We start from the raw sequence: 25,515 nt of genomic DNA on the forward strand, positions 1-25,515 counted from the left end.
TGTATTATTTTTAAAAGTACCAAACACAGTACAGTATGTGCCACTAAATGAATGTAATTTACTTCTGCCAAAAAATAAGTATTAACTACTCTTTACTTTCAAATATCTGTAGGCAAATTTAGCTTTGCAAGAAGGAAGACTTTCAGCTGCCCAAATGGAACTGAATAGTGCACAAAATCAGCTGGATGAGAAGCAAAAGGAACTGGATGAAGTACAAGCCATGTATGATGCTGCTATGAAGGAGAAGCAGGCCTTGCTCGATGATGCTGAGGCGTGCCGAAGGAAGATGAACAATGCCACGGCTCTGATCGAAGGACTGGGGGGAGAAAAGGTATTAGCACACATGTGTAGGTTTCCAGCACAAAGTAGGTGTGCAGTTTTGAGAAAACTCCATTATGATTGTAGGAGTGCTCAGAAAATTCAAGGCATGGTGACATCTTGATATCACATGAAACTTTTTTTAGTTATATGAATGGTAGTTTTTCTTGAAGTTAATGTATCTAAAAAGTAAAGCAATTTCTTGTGTTAATTCTTCTCTATGAAGATTTATGTTATATCATATGACTCGTATTAGGATAAAGTTCATATTTAAAGCCAAGGAGCCAAATTCCCTTTAGCTTTAGTAAGAAGAGGAATTAGGCTTAACCTAAATAATTGCCCTAAAATATTTATAAGAAGGATTACTCTCTTTTCCTCACCAAGTATACAAGAATACAAATTTGAAGCTTGACTAATTTCCTGAATGATAATTGAAGCTCAGATTTCTACTGGAGCCTTTTACAGAATTATGGGTTACAGAATTTTACAGAATTATGCACCAAGCTTGAAATTTACCTTTCCTATGCAGATCTTTCTGGCTTCAGTCCGAAGGGTTTCGGAGGAAGAGGGATACTCTTTTTCCTCTCTTATTATTTGCTTTGTTAATTCCTTCATGGATTTCACACAAAGTCAGAATTAATGAGAGTTTTTACTTCTAACTTCATTGTGTCCTCTGAGACCAGGACTTCAGTACTTCTTTGCATAGTTTCCCTTCAAATTACATCAGTCAGAAATCTTAGATGCTTTATCATATTTTTTCTAAACTTAAAAGCAACACAAAAAATAGGAAATTATAATGTCTTATTGTGGGTTCTCTGAAGCCTTGTTCTATGAGGTCATGTAAGAGCTGTTATTCCACTCTACTTTTGAAAATTCAGACAAAAAATTTAAAAACTTCGTATGACACTTGGAGTATTGGGCAAAACTGACACTGGGTTAAATGTGTGTTTTCTAAACTTGAAGCATGTAAGTCCTGATCCAGATTGCATGCAGAGTGATTGTAAGGGAATCTGTAAAGGAAGGAATAAATAAAAATATTAGTTTATTATTTTTAAATTTTTAAATACATTAAAAAATAATAGTTATGAAATTTCAGAATCATAGAATAATTGAAATTGGAAGGGACCTTTGAAGATGATCTAACCCAAAATACACATCCCTCCTTCCCCTCTACTCAAGGCCCAGGGTATTTGTTGGCTGGGTTTCGAATATCTTCAAGGATTCCACAACTTCCCCTTTCAACCTATTTCAGTTTTTGACCACTGTCACTGAAATAAAATGACTTTTTGTGTATTGAATTAGAATTTCTAATTTTCCAATTTGTGTTCATTGCCCCTTGTCATTTCACAGAGTACCAGTGAAAAAAACATCTGGCATCTTCCTCTTTACACCCATCATGTAATTGTACACATAGATACATGGATACAAGTTCGCCCTGCACTCTCTGTGTTCAGGGCTAAACAGCCAAGGCTGCCCCCAGATTTTATATACCCGATCAATTCTTTATCTGCAAGTTTGACGTTAAGCAAACTGCCTTTCCCTCCTTAAATCCTCACTTGACTGTGTTGAGAATTTTGTCAATGCCTTCCTTAAAACCTCAAGATTGCTTGTGTTTCTGTGTTGCCCCATTAGATACTGGGTTGTTGAAATTCCCCATGTAGCCCAAGGCCTGTGGATGCAAGGTTTCTTCCCCTGTCTGAAAAAGCCCTCATCTTTTTCCTGTTAATCACGTTGTCTGTGATAGACAGACACATCTCCCATGTTGATCTTCCTTCTGATGCTAACTCATAAGCTCCCAAATGGAATATTGTCCATCCTCAAGGCTCCCATGCTGGACACATGCATTTCACTGCTCTCTCAGATGGATGAAAACCTCTCTTCTGACCTTCCCAACCTGCCCTTCCTAACAAGCCCATGGACAGCTGGTGCAGCTCTCCAGTTGTGGATGACTTTCCACCATGTTCCCATAATCCCCATCATATCATGACTCTACAACCACATGCAGAGTCCTCTTTTGTTCTCCATGCTGTGCACATTCATGTAGAAACACTTCAGAAAGGTGCCCAGCTGTGATAATTAATTTCTATAAGCAGTATGAAAAGCTGTCCCCACCATTCTGTCTGGTGGACACCTTTATGTGGGTATCCTTAGGGTGGTCCTCTGTTAGACCTGTTTTGCTGATTACAATGTCCCTACAGTTAATCTCATCCCACACATTTTGTTTGCCAGCCTAGTCCTCCACTTCCTCACATGACTTTTGGTCCTCCTCTGCCTGCCACTTCGTTCCTCCTTTAAAGCTCTTACCAGTTTGACCAGCTTGGTCTCAAAGATGCTTTTTCTCCACTTGGTCAGGTGGTTGCCATCACTTCCAAACTTCTACTTCTGAAAAGAATGATTTAAAGGAATCCAGGAACAGGAACTCCAGTTTTGAAGAAAAATCACTTAACATAAAGAGATAAATTTTTAAGTTAGATGTTTGTGTTAATTTTGTGTCTGCTCAAGCTAACTTCTTTTTAATATTTTACATACAGCTTCGTTGGACAGCAAGCAGCAAAAACTTTCAAAATCAAATTATTAATTTGGTGGGGAATGTTCTTCTGGCCACCGGATTTCTCTCTTACTCTGGACCTTTCAATCAGGAGTACAGGAATTTGCTACTCCAAATGTGGAAGAAAGAGATGGACAATAGCAAGATTCCATATAGTAAAGTAAGTGTTCATGTTTTGTTCTGACCTTATTCTTTGCCTTGCTGAAAAATTACATGCGGAGCATTTCATTCTAGAAAAGTACATAATTGGAAGATTATATACAGTCTGTCATATTCAATCAAATTTTTAATAAATAAAAAATATGAACAGTTGACAACTGAGCTTCTAAACCAATACATTTTAAATTCCTCTTTATACTGTCAGACATTTCACAATTGGTATGTAGGACGCTGCTTGGACAAATCTGAGAGAGAAATGCTGTCTGAAGTCAGCTGCCCTGGGAGAAATAGCATAATAAAGGAAACAAAGTAAAATTTATCAACTTAGAATACATTTACCTTTTCATAAGAGGAAACATTACCTTTGCACTTCCGTGTGTTATCAGTATATACCCTCCTGTCATGCCATCTGCTGTGTACCCACAACATTTAATTTAGTTTAATTTGAAGTGTCTTGTAGAAATTATTGATTTAAAGAAACCCTGCATTGTGCAAGGCTTGGTTTGCAGCGCTTCATCACTTCAGCTTGCTCCAGTGTTAGCTTTTAAATCCATGCACCTTTGTCACCACTGAGGCTGTTCCAGTGAGGCTGATGTTGCAGTATCTCCTCCACTGGCCTGTGTCTGTGCAGACAGGGCAATGGAGCTACGGCTCCATTGGTCAGTTTCTGTTTCTTGCCACTTCATATTCTACCTTTATTAAGGTGAGCAACCTGCATGGTGAGGCTATGACACAGGGCAGGAATCCCTTGCATTAATCTTGTCCTTTACTTTTACCATTATCTGCCTCAGGAGTGCCAGACCTGGCAGATGGCTTTGCTCATGGCCAGCAGCAGCATTGCTCCTGTTCCATGACTTTTAGGAGGTCAGTCTAATATTCTTCCTTGTACCTGGAAGACATATTCATGCTGAAGGCAGAATTTAGGCCATAGTAATTAAACTGTCTTTCTGAGTGATCTATGTTGTCTTCTATGTTGGTTTTGTGAGTACCTGTGTACATTTCCTTCAGCAGTGAAGGTTGGAGAAGTAGTTCAGGGACTCTTTCTTCCTCTCAGCACAGGAGTTAAGGCATTAAGCTCAAACAGTTCCTGTTCTCAGCTGTCAAAGATTTTGACAGAGCAGTTGCTGCTGGAAAGCACTGTGAACTACTGAACAACCTGTGTACAGCTATATCATTGTGAAACAGCTAAAGGTAGATCTGCATCTTCATTTCAGGTTTTTTGGGATTTGGCACTTAAAATCTCTACTAAGGAGACATCTTTCCATAAGGGGAAAAGTGTTCACTTCCTAGAAGTTACTCGTGAATATCTCTTTTATTATTTTTATATTAGGTTAGCATAATTCTTGTAATGCTGATTAACCTTGACCTGACAGAGTGAAACTTTCAATCCAGCCCAAAAGATGAATGACTCTGACCTGCCCAGTAAAGTTCTCTGAAAACTGCTGATGATAAGAAATATGAAAGGCCAAGATGGATTTATTAATAAAGTACCAGGAGCAGTGCAGTTTCAGGCAAGATTCTTAACCAGTGTGGCATGGGAGTTATCCTACATACAATCATCCCAGGGAGGCTCTTTCTCAAATTCAGTGTACAAAATGTTCTTAAAAGCTACTTAGCTTGGGGAATATCTGTCAAGTTTCTCACCATTTAAGGATATGAAACTGGATATATAATGTCCTAAGAAAGCAATACCTAAAGAACCAAAATTTTGCTTCCATGAAGGTGTTCTGACCACAATCCTATTTGGCTACATCCTTGAAAATTTGAGGAATACTTTATTACAGTTTTCATGTTGCTTCTCCTCCCCCCTCCCAATATGTCTTAGTTAGATGGAGAATACTATAATTGATGAGTTTCAAAACATGTTTGCCATTCTGTTTAGACAGTTCCCATTAAAAACAGAATTATGATTTCCATCATAGTGTATTAAAGAGAGTCTTGATTTTCCCCAGGGAATTAAGTACTCACAAAAGGCAGAATATGGGCTTTTCTTGATGCTTCACACAACAGGAAGGAAAGCAGCTTTGCAGTTCAAGCAAAAGGATTGATGTCTGCCTTGCTTTCTCACAAACTGACCGTGGGTGTATGAGTCATTTAGGCATAACAATTTAGAAAGATCTGTTTAAAATTAGCCACCTATCTGTTTAGTTAGGCACTTAAATTAGCTGAGTTTCAGAGTTGCAGGGTGACTGATACTTACTGCTGTAGGTAAGAAAAAGTTCAAATATCCTACTTGTCTGCTGAAGGAACTAAACATGGTTTCTAATTGCTGAAAAATTTGCCGATTAAATGTTTTTCTGTCCTTTGCACAAATGGAAACTCATTTCCTAAAATTTCTCTGTCTTCTGAGAATGGTTTGTGTTGCTTTATTGTGAGTCTTCAATAATTTTAGCAGAAAAAAAATCAAAGGGGAAAAAAAGCTTTGGCATCTTGAAGCCCCTGGTATCATTAGGTCTCATGACTGTATCACAACTCTCACAGTATTTGAAGTTTTGCTTTAGGCTTCAGATGCTGAATTATGTGATTCTTGCAAGATTTGCAGGCTTTTACTTCCTTCCTTTCTTTCTTACATGTCTTTATTTCAAACATGTTTTTAGAGAAAGCCTACAAGTAGGAATTGTTGAATGAAAAAATGTAAGGAGCAAATTAAAAAACCCTTCAATTTTATTGTTTTTTTAAATTCTCAATCCTTACTAAGTTGCTTTTCTAAATTGGAGAGTTTGGTTTGCTATTTTCAGCACTGTTTTCTTCACACACACCTTTTTGAGAGGCCACTTACTTTTCATAGTGAAGTATGTAAGGATATTCATAAAGCAAGTTAGTTGACAAGTGCAAATCCGACTTTAGGAGAGTATGTGAACTGTGAAGGGTTTTTAACTTAGCAGCAATAACCTTTCAGGATAGTTCATGGTTACTGATCCATAGCTTATCTCCACTTTCTTCTCTTAGTCTCCCACAGCCATCCTGTACCTAGAAGGCACTTTCCAGCAGGTGGAAGCTCTTGTGAGCAAGATGACACTTCCACTTGAACTGTCAGGAAAAGAATTTGCCATCAAAAATGACAAAAATCAGTTTGTCATTAGATATTAAACTGACTTCAGAGTTTTTTTTTACACTCTCTGATGGACATCAGAGCCTCAACAGAATTTACTTTCATTACTGCTCAACTGCAATTGAGCCACTGAACTTTAAAGAAAAGAAACAGTAAGCAGTAACTACCAAATATACCCTATCATGCATTCTGATCAGAATAAGAAGAAAAACCAAAGATGTTTTAGTTTAGCTCCTCTAACTGGCACTAATTTTGTATTTACATGTTTTCTACTGGTACTAATTTTGTAATTGCATATTTTCTATTAGAACTTGAACCTTACTGGTATGCTTGTTGACAATGCTACAGTGGGTGAATGGAACCTTCAGGGTCTTCCAAATGATGACCTTTCAATTCAAAATGGCATTATTGTCACAAAAGCATCTAGATATCCTTTGCTGATTGATCCACAAGGTCAAGGGAAAAGCTGGATCAAAAATAAGGAAAAGAATAATGGACTTCAGGTAAATAGATAATTTGTAATTTTTTAAAATGTGTGTGTCGTTTGTGTCATCAGACTTTGACCATGTGTCATTTGAATCTGGTGTTCATTGGTATACAGATATGCAGAAACTAAAACAAGACTGATGCAGAACCCATACTCTATATCAGGGTATCAATAACAGGGCAAAATAGCTTGGAATGATATGTTATAGCATATCTATTTTTATGATGATTTTAATTGCTTTCCATAGTGAAAAGAAAACAAAGAGGGAGGTAAAAAGTTGTTTCTCATTCTCCACCTTTCTGGAGACTTTTATCTCCTGCTCTGAATCTGAGTTCTCCCCAGTAAGTCCAATAGGAAAAGAGTTATGTCAAGTTTCTAAATACACAAGTGCACAATACAATTATGGCTTACATCTGGGATATTGCAATTTGCTATGGTCTTGTTAGTGTTATGTTGTTGGTCACCCAGACACTAGCTTTATCCCTCAGCTGAATTTGAAATAAAAATGTAGGCAATATGCTGTTTTGGTGGATACACATGTGCCTACATTATAACAAACAAAAAGTGCAGAGTGGTGGAACAGAGTATTTATTTTTAAATTATATACTGGTTAAATTCTGTGTAATGTGCCTCTGGATATTTTAATTATACCTTATTCAAAGAGCTTTGCCTGCAAGACAAGGATTTATTTTAAAAACGTGTCTATCCTAATTTTTTTTTTCCTGGTAAAAAAACCATCCAAAAACTATGACTTAAGAGATGCCTCTAAAGGCTATTCAATTATCATCTTAAAGGATTATGTTAAATATATTAAATTTAAATAAATGGAAAGGAGTCTGTGTTACTTTTAGCAATTTTAAGACTGGTGGAACTGAATTGGAAATTGAATGATCAGGCCTCCTATGTAACACTGACTCCCTTTCTGAACTCCATACATATTTCCCTACCTCACATTAGTGTTCTAAGCATAAAACTATTTATATTTAGCAGACATTAAGATATTAAAATGATTAGATAGATATGCAGATAAATAAGTAAATAAGTAACAAGAAAGAAATGTGATCTCCTATCCTCTTACATTTAAAGCAAAGCTTCCGTTCATGTCAGCAGAGGCAAGTGTTGGTCCCTAAAATGCAGCCATTTCTATAGATACCACAGGATGGTATAATTTTTTATTGCTGCCATCAGTTTTGTGCTGTTTTGTGTGTACTTTCAAATGCATGCTGCGTTGTGCCTCAATCTTCCTAGGTTACAGCTATGCACCACAAGTTCTTCAGAAGTCATATAGAAGACTGCTTGTCCCTTGGCCGACCTCTCTTAATTGAAGACATTGGGGAGGAGCTTGATCCTGCTCTAGATAACATCTTGGAAAAAAATTTCATAAAATCTGGTTCAGCACACAAAGTAAGATGGATTGTAGACATGAAATTAAAACCCAGTAGGACAGATGATGGGTATGGGGTAGTCTGAATACTGACATGATTAGTACCTTTAAAACAGAAAAAGAGTAGCGAACTCATGGGGTTGTTTGAGGGACTTTTTTACTCTTAATCAGAAAGTTTAAAAAGTGGAAACATAAAAAGAAGAATTCATAGATTTATTTTTTTTTTATCTGAAAAAATAAGTTTTTCTGAATTCAGCTGTTGAAAATTGAGAAATGTTTTTTATTTTCAGGTGAAAGTAGGTGACAAGGAGGTAGATCTGGCGAAGGGGTTTACCCTCTATATGACAACAAAGGTGGCTAATCCTGTTTATACTCCAGAAATTAGTGCAAGAACAACCGTGATTGACTTTACTGTTACCATGAAAGGGCTGGAAGATCAGCTCCTTGGCCGTGTCATCCTCACAGAAAAGCAGGTATCGAGTCTTGCAGTACTGGAATAGTACTGCAAGCATCTGCAGTATTATATAGTATTGTTCAGTGTCTGCAACAGGAGTACATACATATTCAGTGGCTTGGTTCAAATTAAATGCAAGAACAAAAATGTGAATGAAAGTTTAAAGGTTGTGCATTTGCTGAAACACAATGTGGAGCTGTTTTTTAATTGAATGGGGGAACCTAAACATTTATTCTAAGATCTGGCTTTGGAAAGAGAAGAAAGAAAATTATTTATTAAAAATACATCACAGGCATACACATGACATACATAAAACAGTTTTATTCCTTCATATATGGAGAGGGTTTCTTGTTCAGTCAGAAATCTCTTTTATTTCTGAATTCCTTTTTAAACTTAATTTAAATTACATGAAAAAAGGCTTATGAACTTGAACTACTTTTGCTAGCCAGGCTCTAGTGTGCAAGGAGATGAAAGATTCTTAAGGAGCTCTGAACACTGACCTGACTCTGTTCTTACTAAAATTTGCATTGATTATGTGTAAGTTAATATAAGGAAGAAAATCCTCTCTCAGGTGAGAGAAAAAAAATGAGATTTGCATTAGCAGAGCTGCTGCTTTCAGTAAGTAGTTCAGGTAGGCTTGCTTATGTGAGAGGAGTTGCCTACCTAAGGGAATTAATTCTTCCTTTGACTTTCCCCAAAGCATGTTCTAACCAGTGTTCTTTAGTGGTGCTGTCATTTTTTCCAGCCAACACCCTTCCACTTTGCTCAAAATGAGCCTTTACTGAAGTAAGGGCTGGAATTAAGCTGTCCTTGCTTCAGTCTGACAGTCACAGAGGCTGGAAAGTCACTGTAATGCACAAACTTCCTGTGAATTGTTCCATGAAAAACAAAAATACTGACAGCTGGTACTGGGGAATAATAGGGTGGGACAAATGCTTTCGATGCAAAACTTTTAATCTTTACTCCAGTAGATGCAGGATTCTGTAAGCAAAATTGAACAGCATCAGCAGGAGTGAATGGGAGTATTCTGACTAACCTCTGAAAGGAGAAAGAGGTCTAAATCAAGATAGAAGTGAAAGAAGTAGAATGGGTTTCTCATGACCTACATATAAAACTCCTCTTCCCTCTTGCTCTGTGATTTGTTTTTTTGGTTTTTTTGGGGGTTTTTTTTGGACAGAACTGTTAGAGATTTCAAATTGGATGTACATAGCAACACCTAGACTGCATTTTGAAATACAGTAGCTGAAAAATATTCCTTCAGTGCTGTACATCAGCCGAAGAGAGTTGCAAGGGAACCTGGTTAGTATCAGCATAACTTGCTGCACAGGGACATTGTTGCAGCGGATCAACATTTATTAAACTTATTTTGGCAGATATGAAGACATCTTGGCTGTTCTGTCTCTTCTGTCGCAGTCAGAGATGAATGTTGTGGTGTAGATAGTCAGAGCCAATGAGATTCTGAAAAATTTAGTTCAAAGAGAGGACAAAACATGAACAGAGATTCTGAGAAACAGGTTTTCTATTACAAAGAGACAACTTTATGATCGCTGAGATAAAGTAATAGATTAAAGGAACCAAGACATTCTTAAAGATTGCTCTAGTGATCAATGAAATATGATCAAAGAAGTGTTTATTCTTCTCAGCTTTATACGTTGATCCTGTAAATATAGAAAAAACCAGCATATTTTTGAACTTTGATAACGAAGTTGTTGCCACTATTTGTGTTCAGAACAACTATTTTTTATGTTACAAATATGGTTGTGAAGTTCCCTTGCAAACAAAAACTTTTACCTGGTATATTTGCTAATTTTCTGAATAATACCTTTTACAGGCTTATAAATAGTATGGGTAAAGTGTCTGATCTTAAACAAACCACATCCTAATGTGGAATTTAAGTATGCAGTTAAATGTATTTTTGAATGTTTTGTAGAAGTATTTCTTTTATGTAATCCTAATTATTTTTTTTTTTTAAATAATGGTATAGAAAGAAGAATAAATGTAGAAATATAAGTTTCTGATGCTTAAGCCATTCCCATCTTTTGGGATGCAGTTACTTGTAGCTTTCACAGAGCTATACTCTGTAGCCCTAGAACATATTTCAAACAGGTTTCCAAATGAGGAGTTTGTGAAAATAAATTTTTCACATCTTTGAAATACAGGAGAACCTCTCCTGTACTATGTAACTCTGTACATCTCCTTTTTCTCCGGCTTGACATGTTGACAAAACTGAAAATAAACTAAAACCATAGGTGTAGTTAGACTACACTATTGGAGTTGCAAAAACACTCGCTCGCGGTGAGAGACTTCTCCAGGGTCAAGCTGTTCAAGTATAAGCGATTTATTATAAGAGTAAAAGGAGGGGAGACCCGTGTCCGCCACCAGCCTTGGCGTCCACGTGGTCTGGGGGAGGGGAGAGAGAACAGGTAGAGCAGGGAAGGTGAGGTTGGAAGGGAGAGGGAGGGAGTAAGAGAGCAACAGAGGGAAAGAGCAGGGAAGGCGAGAGGGGTAGGAACAGGGAGAGGGGGCTGAGAGTTAAGAGGGGGGAGAGGGGAGAGGGGGAAAGGGAGGAGGGAAGAGAGAAGAGGCAAGAGGTAAGAGGTAAGAGTAAAGAGTAAAGAGCAAAGAGTATTGTACGGGCCTGCCCTGCCTGTCAGCTTGTTCAACCAATCCCCTCTACAGGAGCCACCAACCCACGAGGGTTGGAAAGCTTGCAAAAATGGCAAACTGATGTTACTAAATACCCCTCTTTTGGAAAACTTAAAAATCTTCATGTCTCCATTGATACATTTTCAAATGCAATTTTTGCTTCGGTACATACAGGGGAAACAACAAAAGATGTTTGCCAACATTTCTCACAAGCGTTTTCCTATTTAGGTGTCCCCAGAGAAATTAAGACAGATAATGGTCCTTCATATGTTTCACAAAAATTAGCTGCATTTCTAAATGACTGGGGTGTTCGTCACACCTTTGGCATTCCCTACTCCCCCACGAGTCAAGGAATGATAGAAAGAACACATCAAACTCTAAAACGTATTTTAGATCATCAGAAAGGGGGAGAAGCCCAGGCTACACCTCAAAGGAGGCTGAGTAAGGCCTTGTATGTTTACAATTTCTTGAATAGCTCTGCAGAAGAGCCAGACCCCCCCATTTACAGACATTTCTTAAACAACAAAAAGGCAAAACTGAAAGATCATCCCCCAGTTTTAATTAAAAATTTGGAGTCAGGACAGATAGAAGGACCGTATAACCTTGTAACATGGGGGAAAGGGTTTGCGTGTGTTTCTACAGGTGGAGGACTCAAGTGGATCCCTGCAAAAAACGTGAAGCCATACCACACATCAAAACCCACAGACACCCTCGCATCAGCTGACAACTCTGCAAACAAAAGCAAAGAAGCAAGCACCCAGACCTGAACTGCGCAGAATCACCAGGAGAAGATGATCTGCTTAAGACTGTTTCAGAAAATGAAACTTCAGTATTTGTGTAAATGCATATTGTTTTTAACCTTTTGCTATAGTTTTTGTAGTGAAGCTTTACCTGTAAATCAACCTAAGACAAATGTCTGGGTTGCCTTAGCCAAGTCTGCAGGCTCTGACACCATCTGCCTATCAGACACAAGCCCTGACAAACCCTTTTCAACCTGTCTAGTTGGAGTACCTCTCCCTAAGGGTTTTGACAATGTTACTCTTGAAAAGTATTGGCCATATGATGATCACCACATTTCTCCAACTCCCAGTGCGAGACACCAAGATTATATTGATAATTCTAAAGTGGATCAATCTGATCTTCAAGAATTAGAAATCCTGGGTTCATTAACTATGAACACCTGTTACCTGTTCCATCTCCTAGAAAAGAACAGCCCTAATTTAAATGTCACCCCGTACCACCCCGTTTATAACAATATGACCTCATGGTGCCAGCAAACTAAGCTTCTTACATATGAAGAACCTCATGCAAACCGTTTTAACAAACTTCCTATTCGATTCCCCAAAGGAATTTGGCTCATCTGTGGAGACAGGGCCTGGCAAGGTATACCCTCAAAAATAACTGGTGGCCCTTGTGCCATGGGACAACTTACGATAATTGCTCCCAGTGTCAAAGAGGTAATCAAAAAGAAAAACAGGAAAATAAGATCCTCCTGGGGGCATCACTATGACAGTAATTGTGATAGTGATTTTCACCCCTGGAGCTCTGGCCGTTCAGTTGCTACAAGTATTTTCCTACCTCAGTTAACTTCCTCAGTAGCCTTAAGACAGCTAAATGAGCTGGGATGCTGGCTCAGCAAAGAAGTAAATGCCACCTCTGCCATGATCAGTGAACTACTGACAGATGAAGGAGCAGTTAGACATGCCTCTTTACAAAATAGAGCCGCCATTGATTATCTTTTATTAGCACATGGACACGGCTGTGAAGATTTTGAAGGGCTATGCTGTATGAATTTGTCTGATCATTCTGTTTCTATCCATAAACAGCTGCAGAATTTAAGAGATCTAGCAAACCAAATCACAACGGATGACCCATCTTGGCTAGACAATTTGTTTGATGGTTTAAGCTTTGCACCCTGGCTAAAGCAACTCTGTAAAATAGGCTTAATTATTTTAATAGTAATAATTGTAGTTTTAGCAGCAGTACCATGTATACTTCAGTGTGTGCAAAAATTAACGAATAAGACAGTTTCTAGCATTTTATTAGTTCATCGAGACAGAGGAGATGTTGGGGAGGATGAAGCAGGGAAACCTGAATGTGTTTATTTAACAAAAGATTCTGAAGGTATGAGGCCTAGAATTGAGATAGAAATGAAAGCCTGCTTTGAAACATAAGATACTGAGTTACTATATGACCAAAGGAAAATAGCCTAGCCAGTTGAAGGAGAATCCCTGCTGACAAACCAATGTCCTGTTGATAGGAAAGTCCAGAGGTAAAGAAACGAGGATAGAACTTGTAAAGCTCTGTGAAGTGTAAAATGCAACACTGTATGTTAAAATAGGGAAGCTCATAGGCTGTATGTAAATTCTTTAGTGGGTGTGTCTCATGGTGATTGGTTACTAAGAATTAGAATATTCACTATAGGAAAGCATATAATCGATTGTAACAGGAGCCTCGCTCTCTTACTCCCTCCCTCTCCCTTCCAACCTCACCTTCCCTGCTCTACCTGTTCTCTCTCCCCTCCCCCAGACCACGTGGACGCCAAGGCTGGTGGCGGACACGGGTCTCCCCTCCTTTTACTCTTATAATAAATCGCTTATACTTGAACAGCTTGACCCTGGAGAAGTCTCTCACCGCGAGCGAGTGTTTTTGCAACTCCAATACTACACCTTCATATATATATATATATTTATATATATATATATATATGAAGGTTGACCTGGTTGATTAAATAAAGACAGCCAGCAATATAGATGCCTCATTTTACTTGGCGTTCTGTTGACTTCTCTGCCTTTTTTCCTTTGTCATTATCTGTCTTGTAGAAAGGGCAAAAAAATCCATATGACATAGATAATAATTGTAGCATTTCCTGCTTTATAAGCAGTAGGGGACTGTATCTTTCAAAATCACAGAATCGTAGGAATTAGAAATGGAAAACATCATCCAGTCAGTTTTGCTTACTATGTAAATCCATCCATACAAAGCATCTTTCAGGCCTTTATCTGATTTAATTTTAAGTACTTGATGTAATGTGGATTTTGTCACTTGCCATTGGAAACTATCTATAGTGGTTTGTGCATCTTACTATGAGGAAGATTTTCCTGGTAATTCTGATGTGTTTTCATTCTTCTTCATCAATCAAATAAACACAGGAGACATATCAATTATTTTAAAATATATATTCAGCATGCATCTAAAATATTTCCGTACAGAAATATTTAGTAATATTTCAGAATTTTATGTGAAAGACTACAAAGTCCCCAATCTCACATGCATGAAATCACATGTTTTCTTTGTCTTTATAAGGAATTGTCCTTTTAATTAATGTTGAATTTTCTTTGATGGCAAATTTCTTGAATATAGGAACTGGAAGCAGAAAGAATCAAACTGATGGAACAAGTGACATACCACAAGAGGAAAATGCAGGAGCTTGAAGATAATCTTCTCTGCCGTCTAACCAGTACAGAAGGCTCGTTGGTTGAAGATGAGTCTCTGATAGAAGTCTTGAGGATCACTAAAACAACAGCAGAAGAGGTGAATTTTGAATGTACTGCAGATACATTTTTTAATTGTAATTTAAAGATGTTATATATAAAGATGTATGTATATATTTTCATTCTTGTTTTATTTTTTTCCATTCAGAGCCACTATATAACATTTAACTTCTTAACAAATAAATAGTAGAAACACTAATTTTTTTGTTCATAAAAAATTGCAAAGTTAAACTGCTATCTGGATACTGTTTATATTCCAGGCATATTTTGCAGGTGTAAGTTTGAATCAGTTCCCATTGTGACAGTTGCAACACATGAAGACACAATGTCTGTGTTGAAACACTGAAGAGGGAAGCAAAGTTCAACTAAAAATATTATTGTGATATTAATCAAGACCATTTCTTTTTGCTCTTTTAGTATAAACCACATAATACAACTTAATCTTCATGGTTTTTTCCATTAATTTTAAGGTCAGTGAAAAATTGAACACAGCAATGGAGACAGAGGTGAAAATCAATACTGCACGTGAAGAGTATCGGCCTGTGGCAGGTCGTGGTAGCATCCTTTATTTCCTAATTGTGGAAATGAGCATGATTAATGTCATGTACCAAACATCTTTAGGGCAGTTCCTTGGCGTTTTTGACCTATCAGTGGAAAGATCTCAGAAATCTCAAATTGCAGCAAAAAGGGTAGTTTATATAATCGAGCATCTCACCTATGAAGTCTTCAAGTACACAGTTCGAGGGCTGTATGAAAATCACAGGTTCCTGTTCACATTGCTTCTGGCACTGAAGATTGACTTGCAGGCCAAGAAAATTTCACACAATGAGTTTGAGACACTGATCAAAGGTAATTCCTCTAAAAATGTTCCTGTTTACGTATGTCTGCAAAATTCAGGGTTTTTTTTGCAGATTTTGCAGATTTTGCAGTTCTTGCATTAACAACGTGTTATATCCTGTGGATCTATTTGTTTAACTTGTGAATGAAAGCATTTACAGTGCAAGAAAGAATTGAGGGACAAATTTTCCAAAGCAAGAGCAGTATAGATTATTTGTTACCAAAATAATGTTTAGATGGGGATTATTTTAACTGTTATACATTGCAGAATGGGGGGGGGAAAAGTCCATTACTTGTAAGAGAACTTACAGTCTCTACTGTCTGCCTCTTTTTCAAATTGCCACATCTGTGTCTGTGAGACTGTAGACAATCAGCGAAAGCTCTCTTGATGGCTGATGAGCAGGCACGTGAATGCTGTACCAGACTTATTAGCACAAAAGAAGTGGACGTCTATTAGCTGTTGTAAAACATTTTTATATTGCGTTATGTCACCACTGTATGTCACTGCTCAGAGACGATGACAAAGAAAAATTTGAGTAAGGTTTATAAAATTTAATGGGGGCTGGCCTCGCTGTCTCCAAGATAAGATAAACACAATCTGGTACAAAGACAAGTGCAGTCAGGTGCTTGGCATCCAAACACCCCAGTTTGTTTGGCAAACACTGAGTTACTGTTCAGCTGTGGCTCAGCTGTGCTGGGTGTGCAAATGGGCACGAGTCTGAGTGGTGGTTGAGCGAAGAGGCTGTTGATGTTGCACAGTCCTGGAAATGAATGCACCATGTGCTTTCTTATTCTTTAGTAAAGATGAAAGGAGTCTGACTAACCATTCTACATCTGCTTTGAAGAACTGGGTTTGAGTATCCTTTTAGGTGGTCATGTTTTATTCCAGCTCTTCAGTTAGAGTAGAAGCAGCACAAAAATTAGTGGGATATCAGCTTTGGGAGGAACTGAGACCACTTCCCAATTAGGTTTTAAGTGTTCCTTCCATGCAAATTCTAGGTCTCCATATCCTGGTTTACATAAAATGTTACACCCTGAATTATACATAAAAAATGTTTTTTTATTACTTTGTCATTTTTCTGTTTAATAATGTTTGTTTTTGTCTGTAATACTTTTCAATTTGCAGGAGGTGCCAGCTTGGATATGAATTCTGTGGAACCAAAACCAAGGAAGTGGATCCTTGACACGACATGGCTCAATCTTGTGCAGTTATCTAGCTTGTACCCTTTCAATCAACTTCTGGTACAAATTGTTAAGAATGAGAAGTCTTGGAAAGCCTGGTTTGATGAAGAAGCTCCTGAAAAATCTGTTATTCCTGATGGCTATGACAGCTTACTGGATCAATTCCATAAACTGCTCCTTGTCCGCAGTTGGTGCCCTGATCACACTGTTGCCCAAGTAAGATACATTTTTGTACAATGGTTATGCCATGTGACATCTCCTGAAGAACTGCTAGTTCCAAACTTATGTTTTCTGAATTTCTTGTTACCATAATATTTGTTGCAGAGTGAGCTATTTTGAAAAATCAGTTATTGAAATGATCATAAAAAAGATGTGTGAGAACACTCACTTATTTAATTGCAATGAACTAGGAAGCAGAACATGAAACAAATTGTGTTGAAGCTGCAAGAATACCATTTTTTCTTTGTGGTGCTTTCAAAGTCAAGTCATGAAACCTGTAAGGAAGTTGCATTCCTCTGGTGAATCAAAAGATACATCCCTGATCTTTTTCACAGAAGCAGTGAAAAAACGACAATTCACTTTTATGACAGGTGCACTAAAACAGCAGATAAACTGTTTACTTACCCTCTCTACTGAGAAAGTAATAATTAAGGCTGCCTCATGGCAAATGTCATAAAAGAAACTGCAGTAGACTAACAGTTTCTCCACAGTTTGTGATATTTTGATTTTTCTTCTCTATGTAGGTGTAAAAGAGATGTATGAGCCTCTTGTCATTTTTTTTTTTCCTTTCTGTACTGGAAAGTAGTAGTTTTTCTTTCCTGTCTATCTTAACTTTACATGCTACATGCACATGCTGTGATAGCATCTGTGTTGTATTTCGGGGACACCATATTTTCATGGGCCTCTTTTTCAAAAAGGCTCGCTCCACTCTTTTTCATTTTCTGCTCCTCAGTCAGTAAGGAGAAGTATGGGAACTCCAACTGCCATAATTTAAACAGAGAAAAATAATACACCTGCTACTGCTTATCTGTGAACTCATTTATCAATTATTTGTTATTGTCTTGCACAACCATCTCTGAAAAAGGATGTCTCTGAACAATAGTTGCAAGAAAAGGTCATTATTTTGATTTTTGAGGAGAGAGGGGATCTCTTTTGTTAATCTCTTCTTTATCTCTTCTTTTCCTACTGTGCTTTCCCAAGTATTAGAAATTTTACCTGTCTAGGATAAAATTTACACTTAATAGTGTGTGACTGAGGGTTTTTTCCCCTACAGTTGACATCTTCCTCACTCCACCTTTTTCCTCAGTGCTTCTCTTCATCATACATGCTGCAAAATCTGTGAGAGTCATTACATAGCTAGGAAATCACCTCAGTAAAAAAGAATTTCATGCACTAAGGTAGCTTTAGAAATTCTTTTAGAAAATGTCTGTGAAAAGAAAGAAAATGAGGCATAAAGAAGGTTTGACCTCTAAGGATCAAGTCTGAGCTGAGTTTTGTAGAAATAGATATTCAGCCTAAGAGACTTGAATTGGATAACCACTGGACAGGAGAATTTGTTTGAAGTTCCAATAGATATATGGGAGATTGTAACTGGGTCAGAGCTAATCCACTACGCTGTAGAGACAGTGTCAACAATACATACTTAGGGGACCTAAGAATGGAACTGGTAAAGAGAAACTCTTTTGTTTGGCTATCCACCAAATTTTGACAGGCAGTAATTTAGGGTCAATATCTGGGCTGTCCTCAGAGCTGACACTGGATCTATTCTGCATGGATTTTTTTTTTTTTTTCAGTTCTTTAAAAAACCCCATTTAGCATTTTCTAGCAACAGTGTTCACAGGATGGCTGTTGCGTGAGCAGAGTTCTTTCTCTTCTTTGTTTGAAGTTTGCTATCTGACAATTTCACTGGTTGCCCCCTGAGGACCTAAGTTGAAAAATTACAGTTTAGACAGTCATTGCTCTCCAATGTAGATATTGGTAAATCCCACATCACTAATTAATGCTGAATTTAAAAAGGTAAAGATAGATACATTTTTCTGATAACCTTTTTTTTTTTTTTTTTTCCAGGCTCGTCACTACATTGCAGAATCTCTTGGAGAGAAGTATGCAGAAGGATTTATTCTTGAAATGGAAGCAATGTGGAGAGAAAGTGGCTGTCGAACACCTTTGACATGCCTTTTATCAGTGGGGTCTGACCCCACTGAAAATATAGAACGTCTTGCAAAATCAAAGGTATCCTCCTATACTGATATTGCTAGAGCTGACAAAGACATTTTTAACTCTTCTTTGCCCTACAAGTCATATTTCCACATTTTAATGACGTTCAAATAATGGTATTTATATTCATACTAGTGTTCTCTGGAAGTTAATTTTTGACCACTAGCCAAAAGGCATTTATTTGGAAATGAAAATGTTGAAGTCTTGCTTTTTTGCTGTTCTTTGATTCCAGTGGGACCACTCTCTTTATCCAGCAGACTATGATAGTCCACTGCTTAGGAAATGTACTGAGCTATGAGAACAAAACAACATTTGTGGTTTATATTGTGTTGCATTCACTGTAGGAGCTGACAGTAATGATGATTTCAAGAAGATACAGAAAAAAAATCGTAAATATGATGACAAGAGAAACTAATTTTAACACCCTAGCATTCAATCTGTGCACTTGATGGAAGCATTCAACATTTCCTACAGAACAGCATAACTTTAAGTCACTCTGTGCTCTGTTTTATGGTTCACAATGTAGCAGCATATAAAATTTTCCCAAGAAGAAGTTATTTACTTTAGATCTCCATAAATTTTCCTCGTTAGATTGCATCTTCATTTAATGGCTCGGGATTTTAGTATATGCTGAGTGAGACATACTTGCAAAAGTGGGGAGGACTCACAAATCTCTTTAGCTTATTAATTAAAAGTGGAGATGCTCATTCAGTTTGAAAATCAGGACCTTTATTTGACTGTCTGTGTTGAAGACAGCTTAAGTTATGACCTAACTCTCAGTTAGTGTTTAAATTTAAGAATCTTAAATCTGATGTCATTAATTTGATTCTTGCCTGCTGTCAGACCAAAAGGATATTGCACTGGACAGTCTTTGTATGTTTTCGTGCTTTCAGGAAATGTGTACAGAATAAATAGAAAGTGAGGTTGTAAACGAGCTAAAGGGATTGCCTTGTTTATTCACACATGGTTTATGAACAAGGGAGCATCAGCTAGGCTGTCATAACCTGAAGTTCACCTCTAGTGTCACCTGTAAAGTCAACAGCACTTTAATTGCAAGGTCCTTTTCTAATCCCTTGATTAGGTAAAGACCTAACCACACAGCATATAGAAACATTTCAAGTTTACAAAAGCCATCCAAATGCCACCAAAAAAAAAAAAAAATTCAAACACAGATGTTTGTAAAAATAAAAATGTATATAACAATGTGGAAGCTGAACATTTCCACAGTTCTTTAGCTTTTGCAACACATATCTAGAAATAATTTAGTTTTCATAAACATTTTTAAGGGAGCTTTGTGTTTATTTTGCTAATATGTCAACAAATTGTACTTAGTTCCTGTCTTTCTTTGGGATTTCTCTGCTTTCTTTAATATGGATTAGTTGTACCTGGGACCTGATCTTGAAGGGGGGTGGTGGTGGTGCTGCTGGGATTTTTTTCCTTAATGACAAAAAAACTTGGACCTCTTTTTTCAATTATTTCCCTTTTGCAGTCATAATTTATAGTCTTAAAATTGATTTCCAGTACTGATGGTGCCTCTAAGTATGATATTAACTGTATAAATCAACTATCTGCTGTTGGTAATGTTCAAATTTGTGTCCAGAATTTATTTTTCACTCTAAAATTTAGTTGTTCAGGTGGCCTTCTCCCAGAGAAATGAGAACAATATCTGTGACTACTGAGCTATATAATCTCTTTTATAAACAAACAAGCTCTATCTTAAAACTAGTTGCATTTATGCCTCCTTTACTTTCACTTTAAGATGGTGAGAAAATTTAACTTTCAGGATTAAAATGAAGTTTCTTATGCCAGCACTTCGACTTCATTAAAATCAGATTTTTAAAAAATTGTAGAGATAGTTTCTTTTTTTAGAGAATGATGCACAGAAACTTCAACAGAACTGTCAGGGCCACTGTAGTGACTAAAATGCCAGCATTTTCATCTGGATAGCAATGTATTAAGATGACATAGATATGCTGATATGACTCACTATTGAAAGAAACGTTCTGTATGCAGACATTTGATAGAGTTCTTTCAGAAGGAGTAAAATGAGGACAATTCATGGTGAAAAAGATTTCTTTCCTTCTCTCGATATTTCTATAACCTTTAATGATTGTACATTTGAGAGGTAACATTGCTGAGAAGAGCAAATTATGAGTAGATGCTTTGTTAGGGAATAATGTACCTTCTGAATATTTATGCACTCTTATGCAGGGGTAGTCATAGTCTTTGACTTATGAGAGTGCTAGCTGTACTCAGATGCATCTTAGAAAAGATATTTTTTTGGTTCTCTGGCACACAGCCAGCTTCACTGGCTGTTTAGCTTTGCTTCTTTTAGCCACAGTTTCAGGTTTCACTGACCTGAGTGAGAGTAGGATTTAACTGCTTTCTTGTCTTTGGCGTTCTCATGTCCTTAAATCTTGCCAGGATATGGGGGATCATATACAGCAGCTGTATTTATACTCTTCTGGAAAATCAGGTCAGGGCCCATTCTCTGACCCTAAGGCCAAATGACCCAGCACAGTTTGTGTCCATATGCTTAACCTTCTTCTCCTGACAAAGTAGGGCATCCTCCTCCCTGATGTTTAGGAGTGGATGTCTTCCTTCCTTTTTGCTTCACAGTAAGAGAGGCTGAGTAGCTGTACAGGTCAAGACTAACCTTTGTAACTCTCAGCCAGCTGAAGATAAGCCCAGATTGATAATGTAGCTCATCGCTCGCTGCATTTAAGACCTCAGCTGTAGGTCTTAAATATGAAACTGCCCATGAAACAAAGACTATTAATTCTTTCACCCTCAATATGTATGCAGAGTAATATGTTTAACTGGGTTTGATAATTCTGGTTTTCCCTGGCAGGAGTCAGGCAGCCAACCTGAGCCAGACTTAAAAAGAACAGGAGTAGCAAGAACAATAAGCAAGAGAGAATCTGCCTGCTCTGCTCATTACTAACAGATTTATGTGGTCCTAATCTCAGCCTCATGTTTTTCAGATCCCTTTGTGAGAACTTGTATCCTCCTCTGGTTTTCTGAACAACTGGTTTTACTCTCCCATAGCCCCTGGAGAAGATGCCATAAAATTCCAGAATTTTATGGTTGCATTTCTCTCTACTGAATCTACATCTGCCCTAGATGTGCTGGAGCTAGCAGATTACCAAACTGGAATCCTCTGAATCTGTGGCTCCACAGCTGCCATTTAACAATACAGGATGTTTCCTGAGTAATACTTTAATGTGAACCAATCTTTCCTGTCCTACCTGCTTCATCAACAGGTCTCTTTTAAATCATATATGTTCAGACAGTAAAAGTCACCAGAATTCTTTGGTTGACACTGCGCATTAATTATTATCTGAAGCCCTAATATCTGCTCATCTCAAGATAGTACATTATAGGAAAAAGAATGGTCAGGCTGTATTCATGTCTTGCTTTATTTGAAAACATATTGAAAAAGCTGAAAAAATGTTTCAGATTGTCTTATCCCACAGAGTTTGTTAGATGAGCAAAACCATATTATTTCCAGTAGGTGTAGTTTTCTTCCAACAGGTGGAAGGTAAGGGAACCTTGAAGAGTTTTTCTTTTTTCTTTTGGTTTTGTTTTCTTTACTCTGTTTTATTATAATTAATCCCCATTGAAATTAATGGCTTTCTTTGTGGCAGAATGTTACTACACATGGATCTATGGAAGCAATGTATCACATGTATAATTCTAAGGAATTAGATATAAAATAAACTTTCTTTTTTATTTTTAGAACATTCCATGTCGTGCAATTTCAATGGGTCAGGGCCAGGAAGTCCATGCAAGGCACCTGCTAAATCAGTGCATGCAAGATGGAGGATGGCTCCTTCTACAGAACTGCCACCTTGGCTTGGAATTTCTTCATGAATTAATGGACACTATCACAACAAAAGAGTCTATGAGTGAAGATTTCAGAACCTGGATCACTACAGAGGCTCACCCAGAGTTTCCTATTAATCTTTTACAGTCCTCTATAAAATTCACCAATGAATCTCCTCAAGGTAGGAATGTCTTCCCTTCCCATTGGAGAGATTGCTGCTGGTCCAGGAAGCTCGGGCAGAAAATAAATTTGGTTTCACTGTGCAGCTACTTGAAGCTGCCGGTCTTGGGCGTGAGTGTTCCTGGGCATCCCCTGGTCGTCTGGGTCTCCATGCACTTCCTTACACCCAGGATCTTTCCCCACTTCCAGGATGTTTCCTCATATTCGGGTGTTCATCTCATGCTTTCTGAGCCTCTAAGCCTGCAGCTTTCCTAACCTAGTAGGTGCAGAAGCACAGTATGAGATCTGCATCTTAACTGGGAGTTTGGACTCATGTTTCTGTATTAATAGGGGTATAAGCAAGACATGAATGGAATCAGTCCAGTGAGAACCCACAAAGATGCTGAGGGGATTGGAGAACATGCTATGGGAGGAGAGGCCAAGATTATTGTTAAACCTTGAGGAGAGAAGGGGTATTTTATCAATGCCTACAAATAAATAAATATACCCTTTATATATTTATGTGTGTGTGTGTTGCCATTGGTTTCTGTTGATGATGTCAGTAGGAGCTGAGAATTTTTATCCAAGGTCCTATTTAAAGCTTCAGACATTTAAACCTCTTATTTCAGTATTTAGCTTCCTTTGAACATTAGTAGGATATCTGCCGAATGTTTGATGTGAAACACATGCTGTTTCAGCATTTATACTCCATCTCAAGAGAAGGTAGTCAGTCTGTTGATAAAAATTTCTTACTTCTTCCTCTTATTTTCTCCCCCTTTTCAATTCAGAGCTCAGCATCTTTTTATTGCAGTGGCCCCCTCCTGATCATTCTAATGGTAACAACCTATAGCTCCAAGAGGCTATTTTTGAAGCCAAGCTATAGCAAATTTGCAACTTACATTTAGCAGCTGAAAAAAAGCCCAGTGTAAAATTTGAAGTCAGGATGAAATATAGACAGTTTTAGTTTCTTGAGACTGTCCCGCCACATTGGTAGCACAATACAATAAGACACATTTGTTTGATTTTGGAACCCTCCTATGATAACTTTTCAATATTTTGAAAAGCTCTATGTTTCAATACTGCTCTACAGGATCTTTGTGAAGTATGAACAAAAGCAAAAGTACTTTTATTGTGTCATAGGAAGTAGGACAACTTGGACAATCTTTTTACTGAACTTAAAATCTGCCCTTCTAGACTTGTATGAAGCTGATTAGGTGGAAAGTATCATAAGAGGGGCCTGATGTCAGTAACTCATGCTTGGGTTGTCTGCCCAAGGCAAAGGATGCTTGAGTAGCACTGCCTGAAAACATCTGGGAGCAGTTGAGCTTCTGTACTCCATGGACGCTGAGAATGGATCAGTATCAACTGCCTAAAGCTGTTCCTGGGATATGAAATGTCAGTGCTCAAACAAACCTCCATAAATATTAATATTTGCACTAGGAATTTAGGGTCTCATCTCGTCACCTTGGTGCCTATGGGCCAGATGGAGAACCTGCATACAGAATTTTGAGATTTTTATAGGAATCAAATCTAAATAAAATTATTGTAAATAAAACTCAAATCTCATATTGTAAGTAGATATCAAACCAAACTCTTGGATAGCCTGTGCTGTGTTTCATATGATGTTAGGTATCTCTTTTATTGCCATATAGTTGCTAAATAGTTACTTTTCTATTTCAGTTGTTTTTGAGAACATTTAGAATAGGATTACTGGATTTTAATTCCTTTCAGACTCTTGAAATTAATTTTTTGTGTTATCTACCTAAAACAACAAATTATTGAAGTTTGCCTGCTATGACCAGCTGATTGATTCTAAGACACTATTTGAAGATATAAGATGATACTGCAAATTTGAATAGAGAATTATGCTTAAGAGGTTGGACTTATGGATTCCATAAATTTTTTTTTACTTATGTATTACATTTTTTAATTTAATTTCTAGGTGTGAAAGCTGGCTTAAAACGAACATACTCAGCTATTACTCAGGATCTGCTGGGAGTGAGCAAAATGCCACAGTGGAAACCATTGCTATATGCTGTGGCATTTCTTCACACAACTGTTCAGGTTTAAAAACATATTTCTTCTCTTCTGTCATAAAGCCAGTTTATTAATGAACATTGTTATTAAAGGAAAAACATTTATCAAGTGAGGTCCCATGTTGGCAAATTAACACAAATGAAATAAGAAAGAAAACAACCAATCTATTTCTGCAACTGTGTTAGAACTTACAATTTTGCTCGTGTTGATCCTGTACCTCCAAAATGAAATGTATTTCAGGAGAAGAAAAGGACAATCAAACAGTGGTCAATTACTCTTCTATTAAAGTCCTTGACAATGACTATGTGATCTGTCTTTCAACTAAATGGACTTTTACTAATATTTTAAATCATGAAAACATACTAAATAAAAATCTACAATTTGTGGTTTGGGAAACCATAGTCTTAAACTGCAGTGTTTACAATAAGAAGGTATAAGAGGGTGAATATATAAATCCTTTCTGCTCTGAAACCCATCGGAGGAAATGAAAGTAGATTTTGGGTCTCGACTTTCAGGACTTCCACTGAAGAAAGTGCTGTATGGATTAACCACAATTTTTCATCGTTAATTTATATTTGGAGCCTGGTTAATTTACCTCTGTGGCATCTATGCACTGATATATTGTGGTCTAGTGGAAGTCTGCGGTATGCTTTTCTTTGTATCACTTTGGAATAACTTTTTTTTTGTGAAAAATTTAGGAATTACTAGATATTGC

The 25,515-nt window shown here is 37.3% G+C and overlaps 1 protein-coding gene across 1 annotated transcript in view; it reads left to right on the forward strand.

Moving 5' to 3' along the window:
- The window catches only part of LOC111925299 (dynein axonemal heavy chain 5-like), a 152,215-nt gene that overhangs the window by 97,916 nt on the left and 28,784 nt on the right, over positions 1-25,515 (forward strand). The window contains exons 61-71 of the mRNA XM_023921726.2: positions 113-331; positions 2,850-3,026; positions 6,386-6,580; positions 7,813-7,968; positions 8,239-8,421; positions 14,412-14,582; positions 15,013-15,391; positions 16,506-16,777; positions 18,629-18,793; positions 22,518-22,785; positions 24,706-24,827. Coding sequence (XP_023777494.2) covers positions 113-331; positions 2,850-3,026; positions 6,386-6,580; positions 7,813-7,968; positions 8,239-8,421; positions 14,412-14,582; positions 15,013-15,391; positions 16,506-16,777; positions 18,629-18,793; positions 22,518-22,785; positions 24,706-24,827 — 2,307 coding nt within the window. The remainder of the gene's footprint in view (positions 1-112; positions 332-2,849; positions 3,027-6,385; positions 6,581-7,812; positions 7,969-8,238; positions 8,422-14,411; positions 14,583-15,012; positions 15,392-16,505; positions 16,778-18,628; positions 18,794-22,517; positions 22,786-24,705; positions 24,828-25,515) is intronic.

The sequence above is a fragment of the Cyanistes caeruleus genome, chromosome 1, assembly GCF_971803275.1.
Source record: "Cyanistes caeruleus chromosome 1, bCyaCae1.hap1.1, whole genome shotgun sequence".
Taxonomy (NCBI): Eukaryota; Metazoa; Chordata; class Aves; order Passeriformes; family Paridae; genus Cyanistes; species Cyanistes caeruleus.